The 20,909-nt window shown below is 39.8% G+C and overlaps 1 protein-coding gene across 1 annotated transcript in view; it reads left to right on the forward strand.

The window, feature by feature from the left end:
* Positions 1 to 20,909, forward strand: part of SERGEF (secretion regulating guanine nucleotide exchange factor) — a 155,568-nt gene that overhangs the window by 38,411 nt on the left and 96,248 nt on the right. The window contains 1 exon segment of the mRNA XM_068944904.1: positions 1,477 to 1,637. Coding sequence (XP_068801005.1) covers positions 1,477 to 1,637 — 161 coding nt within the window.

Consider the following 20,909-nt stretch of genomic DNA (forward strand, 5'->3'; position numbering starts at 1 on the left):
TGAAATAATCAGTGAACTGAGAGAATGAGACTGAAGAAGTGTTGCAAAGGTCTGAATAAAAGACAGCTGCTGTTAGCAGATTGCCAAAGAAGAGGCATATATATATTTTTTGTATATTTAAATATATTTCAGTTGGAGAGTTCTAGTTTCTTTGTAAGATTACATAATCGGCTTAAGGTCCACAGACCAGTGATGCCCACCTATGCCCCTTGCAAGACAGTTAAACGATACCAAAGGAAAGGGAGACGTTTAGGTTTTTAAAGATCTGTGTCATGGCATATGTTAAGAACGCCCCCAGTTGCCTTTGCTGGGCGCTCTGTGGGGTATGTCTGTACTGACTGACGAGGGGAGAAGCGTGTGTGTACGTGTGTATTCAAGCTTAGTTGCTTGACTTGAAATAGAATTGAGAAAAGATGATCATTTGGCTTATGACTGACTTGATGACTTGCTTGAGGCCGAGTCTAGAGAGGAGTTTAAGGCTAAGCTTAAGTACGTACGTAATTCAAGGTTGCTGCAGGTTTTCTGGGCTGGCCTGCAAGTTGCTGCTTCCAGGTAAAACGAAGTTGAGAACATACTGTTTATGCTGCATCTATATAACTTTTTGAATTGGAAGCTGAGTATGGATAGTTTTTCAGGACTTCATCTGCAGAGATCTAGCTGCTTCCTTAACGAAATAAAGCTGGTACTTAGTGCTTTATTTGTTTGTTCATTTCTTGAGAACAAAGGTAAAAGAATATTGCTCTGTGAATGTTATCCGTGCCTGAGGATGGACTTTTTGCGTGTCAGTCCTGCAGCACTGACCCCAGTGTGTTATGTGGAGCAAGGGATGATTCAAACACTGACTTCATTTAAAGTAACCTTTTCTTAGCCAATGCCTATGAAAACAACTCAGTGCGTTTCCAGTGCTTAATAACAACTGTGGTGATGCTCCTAACTAACCACTTGCTATCCTGAGAGCCGTTACTCTGCTAACATAAGTTATGACAGAAGGCCTCCTCTATGAGGAAAATGCAAACCTTATGTTAAATACAGGTCGCAGGATGAATGTGTCTATAGCAAATATTGGGAAGGAAGAAGAATCTTTTAGGCTTCAGAATAAGCTATTTTGTGTATGCTTTTGTTAAGCTAAAACTGTCTTTTGTATAACCGAAGTGTATGTATTATATGCAAAACACAGAGGTTATGAAGCTTTACTCAGATGGTTTTGTTTATAGCCCAAGCCACCCCAAAGATGGCATTCTGTTGGAAAGCGAGTTATTGAAGTTTGAGTAACTGAGTAGAAGTACATCATATGGTTTTTAGTTTTAATATTTTTTTTGTTATGACTCCAGAAGTGAATGCTTTTTCTCTTTTTTTTTTTTTTTTTGAGGCTTTGGATGAAATTAAATTAAGAAGGGTTGTTCTAGTTTTGAATTGCTACCCAGATGTTCTGTGGCTCTGATGAATAAATAATCTTGAAATATGTTTTGTGTTTAGAAACTGGCAAGGTATTCACCTGGGGTAGAGCAGACTATGGGCAACTTGGAAGGCATGCAGGGGTTCCCGATGGACAGGAGGCGTGCAGAGCATCTGAACATCACTTGGAGTGCTTATGTAACATCCCTATTTCAGTGCCTTGCCTCGACGGAGCGTCTCAGGTAAGGAAAAAAAATTACCTCCCCCCACCCCAGGTTTTTCTTGGGTACATTAAGATAATCAGAACAATTTCCTAATAGAACTTTTGCAAATGCTGTAGTAAAAACCCTCACTGCATTTCCTGTAAGCTCTGAAGTTAATGTGATTCAATAATTTCAAATTTGTAAAAGGCTTTTGCATTCAGAAACTGACTTTTCCTTGGTAGAAACAGAGTTACCAACAGCTAAAGATGCTGAATTCTCTCAGATAGCAATGTGTTCTGGAGATAGGTGCAGCTGTAATGAAGTGTAGCAGATGAGGTGGGACCCTGCCAGGCTGCTGTGCTACTTTTGTCTGAAACCCTCTGTAATGGTTTAGCCAGTGGCCTTTTTCTAGCTGACAAACAATAATAACGTAGCAGTTTCTATCTCAGGCTGTCTAAGCACATCATGAATATTCATTTATCTTGTGACATCCTTGAGTAGCATTGTGGGTTTTCTTCTCATACAGCTAATTTGAGGCCAAGTGACTTATCCAAAGATATAAAGAAGATCAGAAAGAACATATTACTCAAGGGCTCAGGGTGTTCCCTGTAGTCTGACACAACATATAGCTTGTACTGCCCGCAACTTTTTTTTTTTGCTTTTTGGTGTTTGTGATGTAGCATATCATAATTAGCCTGTTGGGAGGCAACGTGTAGGTCCTGTCTGGGCAGGTGTCGAGTCAAAACGCGTACATCTCCCTGCAGGGAAGCTGACAGTCAAAAGGCAAGAGGGTGCAGGGTAACGGCTTCAGCTGTGAGGTATGTGTTGCATCACAGCCCCCAGCAGAGTGCTTGATGGCAGGTCTTTTGTTAGACGAGCCAGTCTCTGCCCTTCTCATCGTGAGCCTTGTTCTGCGTATGTATGCGCATCACAGATGTGAAGTGGAGCCTCAGAGTCCCAAGGTACTGAACGTCTGAATAATCCCTCCAGTCCAGTGTTGACTCCAGTGAGTCTCAAACAACTCTTGCCCGTTTTTAGTTGGGTGCCCCTGCTTTTGTCAGATATCTGCAAAGAACACCGCTGTTGCATCTATGTCATGCTGTTATTCGTTTGTGCTTTGGGTAATGCTTCGAGTATGAAATTTTCTGTTGTTTCTGGTACAACACAAAGCCAAGGCAGTCATAGCTTTTGCCTGGAGGAACTTACACTTGGCAGGACAAGTGATCCATGAAGGTGAACAAAAGGGATGCAATGAGATGTATTCCTTGAAAAGGAAGTGTAAAAACAATCTCATATTCATTCTGCTGCCCTCAGAGCTGTTCCTCCTTATAGACCTGTGAGAGACCTGATTTGAGTGATTAGCCGTGGCAGTGTTCTGGTGCAGGCATTGTTCTTCGCAGAGCTAGCAGTGTGAAGATGATTTAAGAGAAGCATGATGAAGAGCAAGCATCGTTTGTACCCTGAGAGGAGCTGTATTGGTGAGAAAAGGAAAAAGCAGATAACAAGAGCCTGAATTACTTAACTTCAAGGTTATTAAATAATGTTAGAGTTAAAATTTTTACTTAAAATTGCTTTTAAATTGCAGTATGTAGGCCATGTGGAATAGGTACAAGCCTTAGCTGTTTTTTTCTCTACCCCATACTATCCCTTTTCCTTTTGTTGTCATTTGGAGAGGTTTGATTTGAGAGCTGAATTAAAATGAATATAGAGAGGACGAATTCTTTTCCATATTTACCATGAATTAACAACTTTGATTTGTATTTTAATACAGAGAGCTGACTTAACAAATGAGGCTTAAAATTAGTATGATCCTTATCCGCAGCCTATCTTTATATGTCATTTTAAATGATTGAGCCGAACTTCTGGCCAAGTTGTGATTTGCTGATTTCTTCTGCACTAGAGATGGTTTTAAAAGCTAAAATGGAGAAACTGATCTCAAGAATTGGAGGACAGAGTACAAAACACACAAAGCATTGAATTGAAGTTAAAATCTACTGTGCTGTCCCTAAAACAATCTCTTGCACTGCCTGTTGTCTCTGTACCTATGGCTTACCTGCTTTCTCCCTCAGAGAGTGGGGGTTCTCCATTCTGTGTTGAAACTGATATGACATCCTGTGTAATTATCACTCAAAAACTATTTTTAAAGTGTTGAGTTTCCTATTCCTTTTTGAGTTTGGCTTCATCTCACGTGTTTACTTGGAGACATTGACCTTGAGAAATATGAGCGTGTTCTCTTCCCCCTCTCCTTTCCCTTTTTAGTTGAAGCAACGATAACACAAAAGCATAAAATAATCTAATTTTATGCCAATATAAGTATGCCTCCCTGGCAGTTTTAAAAGATTACCTGTGGTAGCTTTACTTCTTGAAGAAAGAGTGTGGACATCAGGTTCCTGGAGACTCATATGTTTAAACTCTGTGAATTATGAGACTGCAGGTCTGCTTATTATTTTCCTTTCAGTGCTTCGGTGCATGACTGCCATGGAATAGGATGAAGCAGGGAAAAGAAACTTCAGGCTGTAGCAGTCAGTTGTGCAAGACATTATGCATGCAGGGCTCTGGTGTTGTGGGGCGTCCTTGATTGCAGCTCTTCAGAACATCTGACTCATCTGCTGCCTGATGTGCATTCATATCCCTGCTCTTCAGATGAAAGAACAATTAAATACAAATGGCCTGAAATATGATGAGCCTCTGTATTTAGCAAATGTTGCAAAGACCTGGTTTAATGTTTCCTCCTTGTCAAAACGCATTCCCAGTCCGTTTGATATTTTTGGTGTTAATAGCTGTCGCTTTACTGTTTGTGGTATGTTCAATATGTCATTCATATTGCAGCAAACATTTGCTGCAGCAGTAAACAAGTGAGAAGTCGTCATTGTGCTGGGCTGAATGCTTCTCACTATATTAGATGGAAGGAAGGGCTACTCTCACTTAGGATGTGTGGCACTGTTCATACGGAGTCTTCATATCTCTAATTAAAAAAAGCTTTGCTAGATTGCACCTTTATGAGGAGGGAGATCTAGAATTTCAGTTAAATGAAAAAATTTTTCTTTGTTACACTGCCATTTTTGGGTACATGGTTTCTTGGGCTTAATTCCCTCTTCTGTTTCTCTGTCACACAGTTTGAATCATTATGGTATATAGGGGCTGACTGGGCCAGGGAATGAAAATAGCCAATGGGCTAGCATGGGAGCCTGGACCTGCAGTGTTTCTCCTGGTCCTGCCATGGTCTGCAGTTCCAGTATGTTCTTTCATCCCATGTGTAGCTTCCCCCCACCCCAGGAATATCATCATGAATGCACGCGTTCCCATGGCCCTCCACAGCTGATGTTTATCACCACTGTTTTTTTTTTAACTCCTTGTTGCAATAATGTGATGCTTTTGTTTAATTGCAAGTCTTTGAAAGATATCTGTGCATTTTTCCTGTGTTTTTTCCTTTTTTCCTCCCTATTTGTGTTGCAAACTACTAAACATCTATATACAAGATTAAAAAAAAAAACCTAAGATATATGCTCTAATAGCAATATTTGGTTGATTGTTATGACTGTTAAAGCATCATTTTTACCTTAAAATACCAAACAAAGCTATAATAATATTGAAAAATGGAAACTTTTGGTTTAGAAGAAAATGTTTTTGTACTTTGAGACTCCTCGGAGGAGATTGCTGGGGACATCTTGTTAAGTAAAGCTGCGGCTGAAGGTTTTTAAGGAAGGTATTGAGAAATAACCAATGGCATTACATATGTCATCTCTGTGAGGTAAGTGTATGTGGCTCTTGTATGCGCATTTGTTTGATTTGATATTGTAAATGTCCGTGGCTGTGTGCTTTATTTTAAATGGTCAGAACAGAAGAGGTTTGTAGTTCTGTTGGAGAGAAAACAAATCTTTACTGCTCAGTGTTTGAGAACGTATGTTTGGTAACTGAATCACTGAGCTAATTTAAAAAAAAAAAAAAAAAAAAAAGCCTTCACGAAGGAGATAAATTCCAAAAATCTCTTTAACTTTCCTTCCCTTCCAAGCTCAGTAACTTTTAGGTAAGTCGAGAAAAAGTTCAGTCAAAGTGCTATTCTTGAGCAATAAGGTTTTGGTTAAGTCATTTCTTCTGCCTCTGACTTCCCAGCTTGCCTCAAAACTCCTAGCTGAATAACAGATGTGGGCCCTGGAAAAGTTCATGGTAAAAGATGGTTTTTAGTCTGTAATATTTGTAGTCAATTAGGAGGATGAGTAGCAGATGGGAGTGGAAATAGAGAAGTAAAATGGTTCCAGGTGACACAGCAAGCTGACTGCAAAGCAGAGATCCCAGGTCCCCCATGTTCTGCTCCAGCCCTGTGTTCATTAAGCTCTCTCATTTGTGATGTGACTGAAGGGAAAGCTGGCACTTCACAGTGCTTATGGGGGAAAAAAACCCAGAATTTGAAAAAGTCTCTATGGGGTCTTTTAAACTACTAAAAGTCTCTATGGGGTCTTGTTTTCCCCAGGGCTCTGAGAATTTTTCTTGGGCTGTGAATTGTTTATAGGATGTTCTTCTGAGGTCTCTCGCAAGAAACTAGTCAACAGAGTGGTCTGGAACCTGGATTCTCCAGTCAGATACTCTGAACTTCCGAAGCTCCACAGGAGCTCCTTAAACAGAACCAAAACCTGTTGTGTAAAAGTTGTGTTAGAGAGAAAAGCTGGAATCCTGCTGAGCTGTTAGTTTAGTTCAGAGTTGTTGCAGAGAGGTAAAGATTTTTTTTAAACAATCTCAGTCTAAAAAAAACAAAACAGAAACAAGCCATATGCTGAGAAGCCTGCATTCTGAGACTTCACTTCAGATGAGAGCCATATACAGCATTTTTTTTTGGTACTTATTTAGACAAAAAGTGCTACAATGCTTTGAAGTGCAAGGTTCTGTTTTTGTTGCTGTGCTTTAGAATTAAATAACTTATTCCTGTTCTTCAGTGGAAACGATGCGTAGTTTCTCTGGCTGTAAACAGGTAGTAGTGTGGGGGGTGTGTGTGTGTGTTATTGTGTGCGTGTTTTTTTTTCCTTTTCATCCCATGAACTGGTATTTTTTATAGGTGGGTCTTGATCTTTTTTCCTCCAAAAAACGCTATCGTTGAATTTCCTGGTGATGTGGGTTTTGGGTGGGGGGTGTTTGGCGTTTTGTTGTTGTTTTTTGTTTAAATATATAATGATAAAATAGCAATGTAAGGACGGTCCCTTTAGCATTCTTGCAAGAGTTCTTGGCTTGTCAGTACATCTTAAATGATGATAAGGGAAAAAAGGCCCTGGAGAAGTAGGTTCTAAGAACAATTCACTGTTTGTACAAATGGAAAGTTGCAATTAAAGATTAAGCTAAAGAGCAAATAGCTGGAATTAACACAGGCGATGGGGCACAACAGGATTTATCAAGAGAATAAAACTGCTACCTGCATGTGAAACAAAGGGACCTGTGTTAGATTTGTGTGAGCTGCATGAGCTAAGCAACGTGTAGGAGAATCGCACTAATCCTGGCAACACAATAACACAACTGAGAGAGGGGTTTACAACTGTGTCACAGGAACAGAAGAAAATGATCTACTTTGTAGGTTGTTTGGTTCTCAGTTTCCTTCTCCTAGCAGAGAAGTGAGAGTGGTAACAAACTGCTGAAACTCAAACACAACCTTTTGGCTGGGTAGCAATTCCATTTATTCTGTGCTGCTCTTACCCCATTAAGACACGACTCCATTTCGTAAAGAATACCTTATGACCTTAAAGACATTTAAAGCTACATAGCAAACGGTCACTTATGGAAGTTTGGAGTACTAATCTGCTAAGCAAGAGAAGTTACTCTGAAACTATTAAGGTCTGCTCCATGAAAACTGCTTGTGACCTGGTCACAGTTTTATTGTGAATAATAAATTGGTGAACTCGATCTCAGCTATTTAACAGTAGCTGAGAGTATGGGTGCTTTGCTTTCCTCTTTTTCTTGTGTCTGTAAGGAGAACCTATGTCACCAGCTTAGACTAGATGTGTAATTTTGGGATAGCTAAGAAGAGATGATAGTGGCTCCCAGCACTGTATTTCCCCTTCCGTCACCATACCAATTTCTCTGCAGCTGGCATTGCAGAAAGGGAGAAAGGAAATGAAATTCACAGCACTAAGTGGATGGCGAAGGAGGATTTCCCACGCTGCCACTGCAGGCCAGTTAGCGTATGCTGCGTGTACAGACTGGAGTTGTTGGCTAGTTCTCTAGTTGCTGCTTTTGCAGGCTGGAGTGGGTTTAAAAAGGCCGAAACTGCTCTGCTGGGCTCATACTGGACCAGCAAGGTGGCAGCCAAGGACCAGGCCGTGGCATGATGTGTACGGGAGACCGTGAAAGGTTGATTTGCCTAGGATATGCATGAAGTAGGAGAGGAGTGAAACCAGAGGAAGTCAGGAGTTGGAGACCCGGCGTGGAGTGACTGAGGTGTTACAAATGTGAGTGTGGGAGAAGGTTAAAGCTTCATAATTTGTAAACGTTTTTCCATTTGGTTGTCTGTTGCAGTTAGGAGCCCAAATTAATAACCCATGTGCAGGTCTCTTAAAGCATCAGGGAAATGGAAAGGGACTGCAACCACTTGCTGCAATGGCCATGGCTTGTGCAGACACGCGTGAGCTGTTGGTAGTGTAGCCATAACAGTGAGGCCAAATTGGCAGCTGTTTTTAAGGAGCTTCTTGCAACCTATGCTTAGGCCTATTAGCAGTATCCAAAATGACCGGTCTAAGCTATTTTGTGTGGAACTGTGTGATATGCATATACTCACGCTCTATACCTTAAACTGGGAAGGGTCTCATCCTTTTGCATGACTGTTCTAGTAACAGCGCACCGCAACTGCTCCTCACTCTGAGCTCATGGACAAGTTGTGACCCAGCTCATTGCTCCTTTAAAGTGTATCTTTGCACCAGCGAATGCCATGAATGTTCACTAGTGTCATTCACGTATATGATGCAGTTAATGCCTGTTAGTGTAGTGCAGTAAACTTGCTTAAAAGATCTGCTCAATAATATGGCAAAGCCTGTTTGAGCAGCAGCCTTGGAAGGTGACTCCTCTAAGGGCGGAAATTCTGTCCTCCTACACTAAGGCTGTACCAGATGCTGCCTTGTTGATCCATCAGGAGCAAAAACAGAGAGGTTTCTCTGTAGAGTGTGTCCTAGTATGAGTCAGGGTTAACCCAGGGCATATGCATGAGCATGTTCCAAATCTAAGTGGAATTATGGTGTGAAGGAAGAGGTTGGTGGAAGAGGCCTTAACGCATGCAGTTTTTCATTCTCAATTTGTCGTTAGGACTGTTATAGAGAAGGGATTAACAAATCAATGCAGGCTAAAATGAGAGAAAATCAATAAGAAACTGTAGTGAACTGGAACAAAGCTATCAATTTACAGCCTTCTCTGCAAAGGACTCTCCTCCCTATTTTGTTTCAGGGATGGAAAAATAATGCCAAAATGATGATTTGGGGTCAGATTAATCATCTGTTTTACTTGGCTGACCGGCCTGACTGCAGAACCTTGGGTCAAGAAGTTTACTGGTATAAAAATACTAGTGATGTTTCCTTTTATTTCTGTTGCACTGATGATTTTGTTGGCAGGTTTTATAACAGGGGAATGTGTTTAAAAGAGAAGAAAAAATGAGTTGAGGTGAAATACCATGCAATTTACTTTCATAGGAATTTGATGGAACAATGTCTTTAATTGCTTACTATTTTGCATTAATAGAAGTGATTTCATTAGTTTTTGTTGTTTTTTCCCCTCTTGTCCCTCTTTTTAAAAACAGAGTGAGAAAATATTACTTTTGAAGAGTTGCTTCTTAATGGATAATATGGATTCTGCAGCTGGGAATAGGCTGAGTAATCCTGGGATACTGGGTGGCATGCTATGGCTGGTTGAAGTGGGACAGACCTTAGTGGCTCCAAACACTGCTCCATTATTTGAGCAGGTACATTAGTCTTTTCAAAATCATTTGTCACTATGGAGCTATAAGCTCACCTAGGCAGTACTGTTCTGGCCGGCGCTGGCTGTTTCTTCCTGCTTTTAAGGCTTTTGGGTTTGATTTGAACTTGGACTGTGCTCATTTTGTTACGCTGGTGGTGGCTTTGGCTTTGGCTTTCATTCATCTGGTGTCTCCAGCTTTCACTTGCCTTTAAGACATTTAACGGTGAGTCCTGCCAGTCTTTCTGGCCTTTGTGCTCATGTTGTAAATTACTGCGAAGCTCGTATTTAAAGAAGGGCTCAGAAGAGAGCAAAACTGTTTCTGTTGTGATACTTAAACTTATTGCCGCTCCCTGCCAACATCTTGGCACACAGTAAGTTTCAAGGGCTAGTGCGCTTGGTGGCCTGCTAAAACGGCAGGTACGCGTCAGTCCTCCCACCTGGTCCCTAATCTCCTTTGCCTGTTGGCTGTCTTGCCTCTAATCTAGGCTGTGAAGTTGAACGCAGAGGCTACCTCTGAACTCCATGGGTGGTTTATACGTTGTCTAATGTAGCCTGTGGATGCTGTCTCCAAACCTTTACCCAGTAAACAATCAATAAAAATATTTGTGAAAGGAGGAGGAGGGAGAAAAATTAAAAATGATGCATCTGATCCTGAAAGGATGAAAGTGCTAATCTGTCTCCTATTTTAAAACCTGCCTAAGGGTTTATTCTTAGTCCCCTGGCAGTTCAGTTCATTGCAAAGGGCTCACTAAATACGCTGTATATGGTGTGTGATCAGATATCAGCAAAGATAGCTAAGCTCTATGATCCCATTGCTGATGCTTTGCAGGATTATTTATCATAGAAAAGACGAATAAAAATGTTCTACAGAAAAAGTCTTTTGTTATCAAAGAGAAAAGAATTGTTAGTTTTCTTGGAGGTATGGTTCCAAAAATGCCAGCTTCTAAGCTTTTACCACTGTTTGTTTTTTTTCTCTAGCTCCCTTTTGTTTTTCCCATTCCTCTTCCCAGGTATACAGCTAGTATAAATGATTCCTTTCTTGGTAACAAGGGTTTAGGGGGAAAGTGAGGAATTCTTATGATGTGTCTTTTTTTTTCCAGAACATTATTTGCCATAATATTTGTGTGCTTCTGTGTTAAATTAACAAGTATTAAATATCCAGTATTCTTAGTGGTAGTTGCTTTAGTGGAAATCCCTTCTGTCTAGCTTCTTAAAGATGTAAAGGTTTACTAGCAGCCTCCACTGTTAGTTTTGTGCGTCATGAATCATTCAAAGCCTTGAAAACCTTGGCTTATCCCTATTAAAATTGCCAGGCTCTGCTGGACCTCAAAACACGAGGGGGAAGGAACGACAGTGTATGTCTGTCTAACGGATTTCAGTCGCTTTGTCAGAGACAGATGTTAAGGTGCTGAATGTTTCATTAAGCGCTATGGCAAGATAACGTTCCAAGTGTACGTAACTATGTAATTCTGTTACTGCTGTTATGCGTGCCAAGATGTGATATTTTGTCTTTTGGTTTTACAAATTCTTTATTCTTTGCACAGATGCATGCATAGGGTGTGTTTTTAGTTCTTGGAACGTGTTATCCCTTTTTGTTTTGTTTTTCTGTCTGGAGTACAGCCCTTTTCCTTTGGTAATTTCAGGAAAAGTTTTTGACTTCAACACACAAAAGTAGAATTGTTCTTTTGCACTCTTGTGAGTGTTTTGAGCATTGATTCCAGAAGCGGCAAATACAAATAGTAAATTGATCTTTCCTTGCTTTTTTACTACCTCCCCCCTCCCTTTTTAGAATTTAACCACTGCACAAAAAAGATGAAGACGTCCTGATTTTTTTTTTCTTAGAGATGCATTACTCACTGTTATAAAACAGTTGAAATCGAAAAGGAGCAACTACTTCTGGTGCAAATATCTGTATATTAATAAACAAATAGACAATTTGCTTACTATCAAAAAAGCTTCATGACTTTGGGGAATGCAGTTTCCAGAATTCTTCAAAATTCTATAAGCAAATAAGAACAGGAAGAGAAATGGAAACCTTTACATTATTTCTAGTTATTGTGGATGTTTCAGTTCTTTGTTCAAATGCAGCCCTTCCTTGCCATGTCGGTAGGCAGCTCTTTCCCCCAGTGCAGAGTCACTGAAGCATCTTTTCATTTTGCGCAGTGGATTGGACCGCTGAGGCTGATGAATACCACCATGCACGAGTTCCTCACCCAGCTGCGTATGAGCCTGCTGAGATCATGTTTGTAGCACTATATGAGCCTATAAGCCCTGCCAATATCCCTTTCCCAGGAGAAAAATAATAGCTTGGGCTCAGCAGAAGCAGCTCTAATGCTATTGGACTTGTGGTGGTAAGTTCAACAGTTCAGGCTGGGGGAGCAATATCCTGTAGTTGGTTTCATGCTGTCAGAGCTGTTGAAAGTTCAATGGATGAAAAGTGCAAGTGAAATAAGTGCATTTCCTGGAGAACAGTGGTATCTGGATCCTTTTCTTCTGCTTTTGTAAAATATAATAGCTCTGCAAAATCACTTTCTTTAAAAATCTCGTCCAGTTTGCAGTTTAGCGTACAGCTGAAGCTAGTGATGTTTTGGGGCCTGAGCTGACTTACGGTGTCAGTGGAATGACTTTCATTAGTGTTAGACTTCACCATCTTAAATTTGAGTGACAGAAATGTTTCTGAATTGAATGTTAAGCTGGGAAAGCATGCAACTTCACATGTAGGTTGCTGACATTTTGGTCACCAGTATACCGATTTCTTGTAGTGCATCGTCGGTAGCCGGTGAAGAAAGTTGCGCTGCTTAATACAATATATCGTGTATGGGGGATGCTGCTGTGGATGCATGGGGCAGACCTGTTTCTGGGATTCTTTATATTTAGAGAAGTTGGCACAAGGGAATCTTTTCACCTTAAGTGGCCTGCCCTGAATATTGATATGAAGAGCTGGCTTGGGTCAGAAGTCATTATTTGATTCTACCCTTTTTTTTTTTTTTTTTTTATGCTCTTGAATGGGTTACTGGACAAGGAGAAAGTATTTTAAAAGAATTCCTACTTCCAACAGGGATATGGATGTCTAGGAGCTTAAGTCTTATTACAGCGATCTGATCTTGAGCTAAAGTACCAACTTGTCTTCTGAAAATTCAGTTTTTGTGGTATTTGGAAAGTTTACTTTGAAACTACATGCCAGTTTCTTAAGAAAGAACAAATTGCTTTCTGCTTCTCGGTGAATCCTGTGTTTTCACTGGGAATGCAAGTCATGTGGGTTATGGTGGGAGCAGATGCTCTTAGTCTTTTCACAAAGTAAAAAAACACAATCTCTTTTATAGCACCTCTTGTGATTTGATTCTTCTGTCTTAAAATAATACAAAACGGATTTTCATGCTTATCGTTGTATCATGTGGAAATAGAAATTATATCGAGCAAAGAGAGGAAATGGGAATCTGTGATAAGATGGTCAGTTTTTAAGTTTCATTATGCTATACAGCGTTTGTATCTGGGACCTCCATTACACAGAATTGAGATTAAGAAACATTTAGAGATTTGCAGAAATCCGTTTTAATAAAATGGATAAAATGAATGGATATAAATATATATCCAAATGGATATAAATAAATGGATAAAATACTGTAAAACTTTGCATGTAGTTTTGTATGTGCATTTTAGATGTTGGACTGGTATCTTCCTGAGCAGAACATAATACAGAGACTTGCAGCCTCAGAAAATGAGAGAATATTTGAAATGGCAAAATAGAAGGCGCTCTATTGGTTCAGCAGTTTGCATCAAGTCTTACAGGATTAATTTACTGTCTTTGATTTTCCTTGCCACAGCAATTTTGAAATTGCAGACCGTTCAGAGGGGAGCGAAAACAGTAGCAAAATGCACTGTGTGTGTGGTGATTTTTTTTAACCAAAAAAGATTAAGATGGTATTTATGAATTGCTGTGATGCTATTTAATCATCTTAAGATAGGATTGTTTTAGTTTTGTTGAAAAGCTGTTCAGAAATAGGAAGTAAGATATGATGTAACGTGCGTCTTGATAAGAGATCTTCTGCATCCCCCTCCCGTGTCCTCCCCAACAAACGAGGGCAGTATAGCATCCTCTTTGGCACTTCTGTGTGGTGCGTGGAGATGTTATAAAATGTCTTGCGGCTGTATGAGTTAGGAGTGCACTGAGACTGGCAGTATGCAGGGTCTTTAGGGATGACTGCATTTGTGAGTAAGGCCTCATTTTGCAGCCAGATTGGCAGAAAGCCAATGAGAAAAAAGCTTTTATTCACTTATGTTGAGTTCATGCTTAGCTTGCCACGCCAGAGAGAATCGTGATAAAATCACTTTATCGGAGGACTTCAAATTTAGTAACGCAAAGTGCTTGAGGGACCTCTGATGTACCACCACTGAATTCAGACATACGTTTCAGGTTGCTCTTTCCTGAGATAGAAAGTGAAACACTGTTTTTTTTTTTTCCTTCTTTTAATATTACTGGACTGAACATTCAATAATCTTAACGCTATTTGAGAAATCGGGACCAAACTCTGAAATCCATTTATTCACATCAGATAAATGTGTTTCATTGTGATGCACTTGTATAGTGTGTTTATACGTTTGACTGAAGTGTGTAATACACCAAATAACTCGTGCTTGGATTCCATCTGCCTTTCTTGGCTTGTTTTAGTTTTTTTGTTCACTGCTATATGTTGACTGATATTCAGGAAAAAAAAAAAGAATCAAAAGCACAGAGATGATTGGAACCGTGCTGCTAAATTAGTTTTATGTTTAAGCTAGCAAAAACAAATCTGTGAATTCTAGGTTTGGTCTTTAATGAGGCTATTTTAATGTCATTCACTGAGGAATTTTTAATTCATGGCAAAAGAGAGAGATCAAAAGTAATTTAAAAGAGAAACAAACAGGTGTTATTAGTTACATGCAATTTGTGTATAGCTAGGTATAACTGAAGGAGAATACTTTGATTTTGGAGAACATGTGTTAGAATCCCCATAGCTGTCATATATTAGACTGAGTTGCACCTCTCAGCAGCTGAGGTCATTTGCTCTTGCTTGTAATTTACATAATGAAGATCTCTGCAGGACCATAATCATTACATGGACCTTAGCTGAAGCTTACTTTAGGAGGTGTTTTGCTTCTGTGGTTTACCCCTGTTTCTTTCCTCTTGCTTTCTCTCGCCCAAGAGACTTGTTCTTGTTGGAACCTACTGAGAACCATCTGGAGCGGCTGCTGGGAAGCCAGTGCTGCACACTGAAACAAGCCTGCTGCGCTGTCCGTGTTCGGCAGAGTGCCCACGAGAGGTGAACAGTGGACACAGCTTTGTTACCTGTCTTTAAAAAATGAAGAAGTCTTTGGTTATAAACATTTTGGTACTTAAGTGTTTTTCAGAGAAAAGACTTATGAACAGACTTTAGAGAAAAAGAGAGTTGGAGTGGCTATAAGCAGGTATCTTTAGCACTTGAAACCTTTTAAAGTCTACAGTCTCTGTATGGACCTTTTTGAGGGATAGAGTTCAGGCCTGCCAGTCACTATCTCAAGGATATTTTCCATATGCTATACATCCTCTTGCTTTTGCACTGCTTTTGGGAGGAAAAGAAGAAACTTCCATGCTGCAGGAAATTGAAGGGCTTTTTACATTTTTTTCCTTTATATTCACCCTTTTTCTTAGCTAAGGACAACACCTTAAGGTAAGATGCAGTAGGGCTTTAATTCCCCTGGAACTATGTCAAACTTTTCAGCTGAGTTTTGTGGCAGAGCTGCCTGATCTTTAAATAAGCTTTTCCATCCTTTGGCAAGGTAGCAGCATGTTCTCCTCCTCCCCCACGGGCAGATCCTGCTGTGAGAGACACTGAAGTGAGCAGTAGGCTTACTTACAGTAGGTCAGAAAGTGCATTCGGCACCTCCTCCTTATAGCATGAACTTTAAATGTAGAAAGGTCTCCAAATGTTCTCCGTTTTGTTCTGCCTTTTGAAGTTGCTTCAAGCCTGGCGTTACTGGTTGGAGATGTGTGAAGAACTGAAGACCAGCATACTGAGCATATTGCCAATCATTGCAAGGCAAATTGGGTGGACACAAAAGAGAAGAAAGGATGCAGCAGCAGTTTTAGATGACTGTACAAAAGCAATTTATTGGCCCAGTCTACAGTAAGCACAAAAGTACCTTGCCATCTAGAAGCTGCAAAGAACCCGTTGTCCATACTGCTCCTCGTGCTTTGTTGCTGCTCTAAAATCTGAAAGCGTTACTCACCTGCCTCCTGCCCTGAGTCACATCCCAGTGGGCAGTGCATTCAAGTGATCTTTGTGGATGAGCCGTCTTGAAACAGCAGTCAAAGTGTACCAGGAAAAAAAAAATGACAAAAGAAAGAAGGTAAAAACACAAACAAGCAGCAAGACTTAAGTCCCTAATGGACAGAGTAGAATGAAAAGGATAAAAAGAAAACCTTAGCAAGCATCCTTACCTGTAGTATAACTCTTTGTAGTAAATCTTTTGTCTATGGAATTCTTTAATATCCATTTGCAGGTAATGCAAATGTATAGGAACCTTAACTGGAGACTTGAGATGCAGCAGCTCCTGCTGGGTCAACTTCAATGTTGAGGTATAGAGGCACTTTCAAGTCAATGGAGCGCTATCGTATCCAGCCGGGTGAACTATGCACCACGTTGTAAAGGCAGGCAATCGTTAGGTTTCTGGTGGCTGTTATAGGCTAATTTTATCAGTTATCTATCTGAAATTCATTTAAGGTAGTAATCATAGTGATCACCTGTGAGAGAGATTGGGTGCATGTGCTAAGGCAAGCTTTTCTTGAAAGTCTTGTAAGGTTTTTTGTTTGTTTTGTTTTTAAATATTCAGACCCACAATTCTTATGGATATTTGAGATCTCTGATTCTATGAACAATGACAGTAAATAAGCCAAACCTCCAAAAGTATGCATCTAAGGAAGAAAAAAGCTTTGAAAACCTGAAACTTTGGGTTTCAATACACAATTCAAATAGCAAGATTGCAGTCTTATGTTGTCGGTTTAAAAATCTCGTGGCTCTTAAAGCCAATGTCACATTACTGTTGTAGCTTCAGATGACACTTTTAAAAAATGCTTTTGGATAACAGTATTCTACTTATTATTTGAGTCAAACATCCAGTTTTACATTCGGCTATGCAGAGTATGCTTGATTAGCCTTAGCTTGCTTCTCAAATCAATGCTAAAGATGATTAAGCTGTAACAGATTTTTGACTCAGTGCAAATATTTTTATGGAATTCAATGTTTACTTATAAGCAAGAATAAGCATGCTAGTTTTATTTAAGGACAAGTTAATAAAGTGGCTAATAATTTATTCAGTGGAGTAATTGAGAGGAGTTGAGGTTTGTTGCCGAGTCTTATGTTTTTCTGATGAGACTGAAGAGCCTAAAAAGAATGGAGATGGTTTTAAAATGTGCTGCTGTATTTCTTTCTGTCTTATTGCAGCTTACAGTTCGTGCAGTATAGTGTAGGATATTATTAGCCGCTGCTCAGGCTGCTGTGAAATTTCTGTATTGGACTTGAGAAATTTTCTGGAATAGTGCCAGAGGGTTATGCATTCCAATAAATGACTAAAAGTGAAAATGTGTCTAAATGACTCTTTCAGTGATATCTAAGCCACTAGAATATATGTTATCATAGTGACTGAAAAATTATTTAATCATTTCAGAGAGCTTTATTTTAGTTAATGTAACCTTCCTCCTCATTCTAATACTGATTTGGTCTCTGTGATCTATTGGATTCAGTAAGTACTTGAAGTTTGAATTTCCCGTGACCTATGTCTTGTTAATGTGTCTGTAATGCTTGGAAAGCTAATTTCTTCTTGTGGAGATTTGCAGAGTAATAGCACGTAGCCCTTTAGAGAAAAGTGAACTTTAACTGCAGCATTATGAACCGTAACTAGTATATCTTAATGTTGCTGCTACGTGCTGGCAGCATAACATTTTCTGTTCTAGCTTTCTGTTTGGTTGCCCAAATTTACTGAAGTAATTTGCCGCTCAGGTGGGAGACTTCCATGCTTGTCCTGTATTCTGAATTGGCTTTATTTTGAAATGGTGACCAAAACAACCTGCTCATCCTCAAATTATAGGAGACTTGTTCTATTATTGAGTCATGTTGATGATGTTGGAATAGAAACATAAGGTGGGTTGTTCTGAGTAAAGACTCACACAACAGGGAACTTACCTCGTAAAAGTCAGAGTTAAAAACTCCATTCATGTGAGCTCATTACAGCAGGATTCAAAAAGGAAAAATAAAAACTTGCTATGTTTACCTTTAAGGGTGTTCAAAAATCCATTAAGTTGCTTGACCCTCTGGACGAAGTATAATTATTAAAGCCTCGCTATTGCAGGTACTGAAAGAGTTTAAAACTTAATACAAAGGTGTACCATGTTAGCATGCAAACATATAAAAAAGGTTGGTGGGTTAATCCACTTTCATATTTGCCCCTTTTTTGTATAACATAAAAATGTCTCAGTGTGTATAGAAACATAATTTGTTAAGAGGAGTCTTCGAGGGCTGGCTATAAATGAGAATCTAGTCAGTACTGTAATGTGTAGGATATTATATGAAGAACTTTAATGTTTAAGCACTCAAAAGTACAGGAAATGTAATAATCTCAGTCCTGTGATGTTCACTTTTTATGCAGAATACATGTGTACTTGGTCACTTGATATATGTGCGTAATAGTTCTGCGTAGTGATTTATTTGCAGACCCTGTATGTATTCTAGTAGCTGAAAGTGTGTGTGTGTGTGTGTTTAACTTTATTTTTTTTTGACAGAGTAACTGTCTCAGTAAGTTGTTTAACTGATAAATGAAAATGTCACGATTAAGATCTTACTGGGTTTATTCAGTCTAAGGGAGAAGAGGCTTCAGGGGGTGTAACTGCAGCTTGCCAGTACCTATGAGGAGGTTCATGAAGATGATGGAGATAATCTCTTTACAGTGGCAGGAGGATGAGAGACAAAGGGCATGATTTGAAACAGGAGGGGTTCAAACTTGATATAAGGAAAACCTTTTTCACGATGAGGACAATCAAGGGGGTGGACCAGGCTGCCCAGAGAGGTTGTGCAGGCTCTGTCCTTGAGGTGTTCAAGACCTGCTTGGAGAAAGCCCTGAGCAACCTAGCCTGATCTCATAGCTGACCCTGCTGCGGGCATGAGGTTGGACTAGAGACCTCCTGAGGTCCCATCCAATTTGAATTATCCTGTGATCGTAAGATCTTGTTTCTATCCTCAATTCTCTTTCCACACATGCTCAAAATTCAAATTTATGAAGCTTCAATCTAGTGCTATAGTATAGCAAACTGATGGGGAGCAGTGAGTTTTCAGGTTTATTTAAATGTGAGGAACTAAGCTCAAGTCAAGTTCAGTTTGTAGATGAGATGTTTCCTGCTAGGGTGGCAACCAAGGAGAGAAAAGGAAACTAAAGAAACCATACTTTCTTTTCCTGTCAGCTATAATACACACTTAGGGTGCAGCGAAATGCATGGAAAACCTGTGTAAGTGGTCAGAGCCTCAAAGTACCTATCTGGATAAAATAAGGTACTTGTATTAGTTGGTGGCAGGTAGAAACTGGCTCTTTGCACTACTGGCTTGTGGATGGGATGTCGGTAACGGAAATAACTTCTGAAAAACCTGCTTCATAGTTCAGTGGTTCTGTGTGGTGGTGTTTTGTTTTAACCTGGAAGCATTAATATCAGTTATCCTCTCTTCTTTGAAGTATGAAGCGAGGAAGAGCAAAGCTTGCGAAGAAGAGAATCCATTGAGAAGCTACGCTGAGGTTAAAGTATCCATACACTGGAAATGAGCCCTTGGTGTTGATGCTTAAAATGACTGTTTGCTTTTGAAAGTTTGTTCTGCTCTTTCTCTAGTTACATGCTATTCTCTAGCATAAGTTGCTCATTGGCCCTATGAAATTAGTCACATTGGTTTATGCTGAAATTTACTCAAATTATAAGAATTTATAAGAATTGTCTTAGGTCTAAGCCCTTCTCCCTATCCTCTCTTTGGATATTTTCCTCTGAGTAGTAATAGATGCACAGTCCGCATGACAGATAGGTATGCTAGTGAAATTAGTTTACTTAAAGCATAGCCTCTGCTCTTCAGAAAATTGAAAAACATGTCTGCACTGCTGTGTGTGGTTCCCTCCCCCTCCCCCTGCAAAGGTAATTGGAAAGCCAAAAGGAGACCAGGTTGTTTAAAGGTGATACTGATTAGACTTTATCATCGTTAAAATGTTTCTTGGAAAAGTCTGTCCTGCTTCATGAGAATCATTTTTATTTGAGTGTTTCTTCTGAATTACAGTATTGGTCATCTAGAATCATGTAGGCTGTCTGCAGTTCTTTTTAAGGATCTTTGCTTGTTTGAAGAAGTTCCCTTCATTTTTATTCTTTCTCAGATTGGTGTATATGAACCTTTAAACCGAGAGCTAACTCTCCCCCCTCCCAATTACTCTTGACTCATTAAGTTGGCTTGATCCAGAAATAACTGTGCTAAAAGTACTGCTTTTCTTTCTCATGCTTTTCTTTTTGTTCTCTTAATGCCTGTACTCTTTACTTTGGATTTGAATTAAAGGCCTCACAAAGAATTTTGTGGAAAAACAGCATAATATATGCCTCAGATTCTGACTTTTCTTTGAAGCCTCCAAGGCAGCTCCAAGGGATTCTTTGCATTTTTTTTATAAAACCAGCGCTGCTGACATGTTGCTTCTGGTTCCTTTTTTGGCATGAAATGATTTGGCATTTCACAGAGTTGTTTCACAAACCACCCAACACATCAGTCTTTTGCTGCTAGTCACCTTTGCTTTTCCATCCTTATTGCGTGCTGTGTACACGATGTTTGCTTCCATTGTAGTATCCACCTGGGGAACAGGGTAAGGAGCAGAACTGCATTAGATGCAGGTTCCTTGTGGCATGTAAAGCATTACAGTGGGGGACTTGGGCGTCTTCTGCAGAGGGTGGTATGAAAATCTGACTGGAATGGAATTAGTGCTGTGGAAGGTTACAGAGTAAAGCGTAAGGAGTCCAAGTCTGGTGAATGATGCAGATCATTGGGGTTGAACAGAAGAATTCCGTTTTCCCAGAGTTTTCTGTTTATAACAATTCAAAGTAAGTCTTTGTTCACTTATTTGTATTCTCACGGTGGCTTATGTGATCTATGCAGGTCACATGCACAGGTCCCACTCTAGGTACTGCACAAATGCAAACAAAAATACTATTTTTTCAGGGGTATATACAGACTAAGTATAATACAAGAGATGTATGCCAGCAGGACACAGCAGAACAGGAAAAAAACTACAGCAGTGCCATTTAGCATGGTTTGTAGTAGACTTGAAGTGTCAGTTGTTGCCATCCCCCCAGCCCCGGTCCGTAGC

This window comes from Struthio camelus, chromosome 5 (assembly GCF_040807025.1).
Source record: "Struthio camelus isolate bStrCam1 chromosome 5, bStrCam1.hap1, whole genome shotgun sequence".
Taxonomy (NCBI): domain Eukaryota; kingdom Metazoa; phylum Chordata; class Aves; order Struthioniformes; family Struthionidae; genus Struthio; species Struthio camelus.